The sequence below is a fragment of the Melanotaenia boesemani genome, chromosome 13 (genome assembly GCF_017639745.1).
Source record: "Melanotaenia boesemani isolate fMelBoe1 chromosome 13, fMelBoe1.pri, whole genome shotgun sequence".
NCBI classification, from domain to species: domain Eukaryota; kingdom Metazoa; phylum Chordata; class Actinopteri; order Atheriniformes; family Melanotaeniidae; genus Melanotaenia; species Melanotaenia boesemani.
The window spans coordinates 27,136,072-27,140,212 of NC_055694.1; the positions used below are offsets into that span (position 1 = coordinate 27,136,072).

At 37.7% G+C, this 4,141-nt stretch overlaps 1 protein-coding gene across 1 annotated transcript; it reads right to left on the bottom strand.

The window, feature by feature from the left end:
- Positions 1 to 1,250: 1,250 nt before the first annotated feature.
- Positions 1,251 to 3,855, bottom strand: LOC121652352. The gene is made up of 3 exons (XM_042005098.1): positions 3,482 to 3,855; positions 2,583 to 2,781; positions 1,251 to 2,476 (listed from the first exon to the last, which is right to left on the bottom strand). Exons 1-3 carry the CDS (start codon positions 3,755 to 3,757, stop codon positions 1,386 to 1,388), a joined length of 1,566 nt encoding a protein of 521 aa, XP_041861032.1. The 5' UTR covers positions 3,758 to 3,855; the 3' UTR covers positions 1,251 to 1,385.
- Positions 3,856 to 4,141: the final 286 nt, after the last annotated feature.

The following is a 4,141-nucleotide window of genomic DNA, read 5'->3' on the forward strand; positions in this document are numbered from 1 at the left end:
ACCATTTTTTCCATCGGTCGGGCCTTTATGGGTTAAAGAGACACTATGTAACTTTCTAGCCTTAAAACTCTGCATTCCAGACTCATTTGATGGCACAGTGACATCTATTATGTGCACTTCAGCAGGCTGAAAAACCACACTAAACTTTTTCATCCAATTCACGCATCATATCACGTGCCAGCAAACCGATACTAACACACTGTCTGCTTTGAACGTGCATTGTGGCTAATAGCACTGATCTCGAATGACGTCACATTTACTCATCAATATTCATGAGCTCCGGCAACAGCGCGAGTTCGGACAAACAAAGAGTTAGCTTACAATGGCGACACCGAGTGTACGTGTAGTTTTGGAAGAAAAAGACGTCCCGGGAGCTTCATTTCAGTACAGTTCAATCAATAAACACAGTGTTGTTGAACTTAAACGTTGGTTGACATGTAGAGGCCTCAAAGTGAGCGGAAAGAAAGCTTTATTAGTTGAAAGGTAAGCTGTTTTTAAGCTAGCTCTCGCTCAGTTATTAGTGTTGTATGCGGTGTAACTAGTGTGTTTCACATTTCAGCAGACCTAAACACACTTTAGTCACCAAAATGTAGTAAGAATGTTATAGTAGGAATTTATTTTAAATCTAGGCTATTACCCATCATAACTCTGACAGTGCAACCCTAACTTGTTAAGGAGCTAAACGTGATATAATTATTATGGAAATGGATAGGAATGGAAAACAAATCTTTTTGTGAACAAAAGATGATTTGTTTTGAACGTCATCTTCATTGATGCATTACATGCAAATCAATTTTCCTTTTTTCTACATCGATTTCCATTTAAACCAGTTTGAATTGATTTTAAATCAATTTTCGATTGTTTCCTTACATCCCTAGCAATCAATGAGTCATTCGGTTTTATGGACTTACCCCTTATACCACATAATATACTATGTAAAAACCATTCTTCTTAGACATATTAAAATAATATCAGGTATAGCTCCTTTATGAATTATAAATACAAAGGCAAGATATATTTATTTTCAGAGACATTGTTCTGTTTGATTATTAGATAAATACATTACTCCATGCATTGTATTTGTACAGATGCCAGCATGCTGTGGATCAAAAATTACCAATTGATCCAGCTGTAGACGGTGGTGCATGGTATAACATCAAAGCTGCATTACAGCGAGGGTCAAGTCCAGCAAATGAGGATCTTCAACCAAGATCACAGTGAACATTATCAGTCACAATAAAAAAAACAAATGCATCTGAAATGTTTTTATTTGAACTTCATTTCTATTACAATTAATTACTTCATGACAGAGTAGTTAATTCAACAGCTCATGTATGAATTAATTCAAGAACTTCACTGCTACCTCACGTTCAACATCTTTCCTGTTATGTTACAAGTGGTTCTTGAAAGTTGACTAAGCAGGCAGCAACAAAAACCATTTGTGAAAATACAGGCTGCAGTGACAGGGGTACAACTTTACTGAGCAATCTAAATTTTTTTATTCTCTCGATGCATCTTTCAACATGGATTCTTACTCTTGCTATCTTTTTAGTGTAAATTTCTTCCTCTGGCGTGAGCCGTATTCTCCCACTCAAAAATGGTGGGATGTTAAGGTGAACCCCCCTTTCTGCTAAAATTTCCCTTATTGTGAAACCCCGATCAGCTAGAACAAGATCCCCAGCTTCAAGATTATCAAGAAATCCACTTTGCTTTACAATTTCAACATCAGAGATCGACCCTTCGTATGCATCAGATACAAACATAACAGCGCCAGTGGGGGACACACCTACTAAAACTTTATATGTCCCATGACTTTTATACGATGAGTACAGATTACCCTGTTGCTCAAAATTAGAGGCTTGTTCAACAAAAAATTCAGTACAATCAATAATGGTTCTAATCCCTTTGAATCTCTTAAAACACGAAGGGAGATTTCTGGCAACAATTTCTCGAGATGCAAACATTTGTTTTCTCAATGTGGAAAACTCAAGATACATAAACTGAATCCAAGTGGTGACTATTTTTGAGACTAAACTAACAGAAACTCCAAATCTAAATGCCAAATCCTGATGAAGTAAGCCAGTTCTCAGTCTTATTAGGGTAAGAAATAGTTCATTAATGGGATCCAGTTTTCTTTTGACACCTGGCCTTTTACTTGGAGATATTTCTGACCTTAATGTGCTTTTGTGATATGTTAACTTATCTGTAGAGGGTCCAAGGAAATTCCAGAGAGCCATGAACTGAAGCCATGTCAGACCAGTGTAGAATTTTGCCTGCTTGTCATCATTTCTGACATCATCAACAGAAAAAGTGCTTTTCTGCTGTGCATTTACATCTTGCTCTCTGCACTTTGAGAGTTCATCTTTTTGAATCTTGTTTTCCAGTTTTAACTTAATCAGTTCATCACATGTAGCATCGGTCTGACAGGATTGGTCCATCTTATCAAAGCTATCCGTGATGATTTGAGCTGAAAGATCTGAAAAATATAAATTGAAACAATAAATTTCCATCCTGATAGTGTGAAAAGACACAGATTAAAAATATATTTTTATTCTTAATTTTGAAAAAATATATCACACAACCTGAAACTGAAGAAAGGTCCAGAAGGGCGGTTGCAGCTGTGGTATCATCATTTATGTGAAGATCAGTCGATTCATGTTCTGTCTCGTGGCTACTCGATGGAGTGTTATTGTGGGTCAATCTTTTCCTCTTTCTCTTTGCTTCAGAAACAGCCTCATTTCTTTGGGTAGGAGCTTTCCTTTTGCGGGCTATTTTCTCCACCTAGAAACAGAAAATGAGTTTTATAAGATAATACCTCATTTGGTTTAAAAACACAATCACAAAACAAAACATGACAATAGAACATTGGCTGAGCAAGCTTGGCTTGTTTTATTGACACCCAGCTGACAGGCAGGTCAAAGAAAAATAAATAGTGGCCCATTAGTCTTAATACTTTGGTGGCTTTGAGAGGTAAGGTCTAAAAAGCCTGTGTTACAAAATGTGGAGTGTTCAGCTACTGGATTCCATGACAACTGCCCACAGTAAAGCAAAGTTTATCATCTGTTGTTCATTCTTGTCTCATGAGACTAGTTTGAGCTTCTCATACTCGTATCATTCTGTGATCATTTGTTGCTGAATTACTTCTCCTAAGGTTACCATAGGAGCAAGAGGTAAGCAAAAAAGGGGAAAAGACATCATTGAGACAAAGGAGGTTGAGTTGAGATAACTACTTGAGCAATACTTGAGAAGTGGGATTAACAGGTGGGATCTCACTAATGTCTCAAATTCATCTGAATCCGAGACATTATAATTAATAATAGTTATAATAGTTCGTCCAGTAATGAAAGACAAGAAGTTGCCTTAAGTTCAGTAAAGAGTGGAGCTGTGCGTATAGGCAATTGTCTGGACAACCAGCTACGGAAAAAGGATATCATGAACTGTATGAATGACCATTCTGCCGCGGAAAAGGCAAAGAACCTACCTGTCCAGATGTTGTTGTTGCTGGTATTGGGTCTGGATCATCAATTGTTGGCCCTTTTCCACCGAGGAAATGCAAAGAGCAAATGTATGTATCCTTTGTCACATTTTTCTCAGTGAATCCCTCCCGTTTACAAGCTCGTACCCAACGTTGGCATTTCTCTGGTTCTCTTCCGGGCTTTGGAAATGGAATGAAAAAAACTCCCTTCATATGTTCACGGTCACTATATCGCGAGTCACTTCGGCAGACACCGAAGCAGCAGTGTTTAGTTGTTACCATAATGGTTTTGTTAAAGAAATATTCGGATATTCGGAATGCAACTTTGCTCGTACAAACACAGTATACACGCTCTACAGGTTGTTTGTCCGAATCCAATATGGCGGCAGCGCCTGCGCAGTACGCTGTTCTAAAAATAGCATTTTGACGTCATTCGTGATCAGTCCTATTCAACAAAGAAATGCAAGAAGACATTATTGGAGGACGAGAGATAAAGAAAGATGAAAAAAGGCCAGAGCAAGAGATTAGATAAGAATCAAGATAAGACTGTTTTTACTAGCTGGAGAGAGTTTAAAATGCAAGTAGGATGTAAGGTGGAAGCCAAATTAGCATCACTGTGAAAATATGCAAAAGTTCTGTAGTGCATCTTTAAATGTCCTGATATGA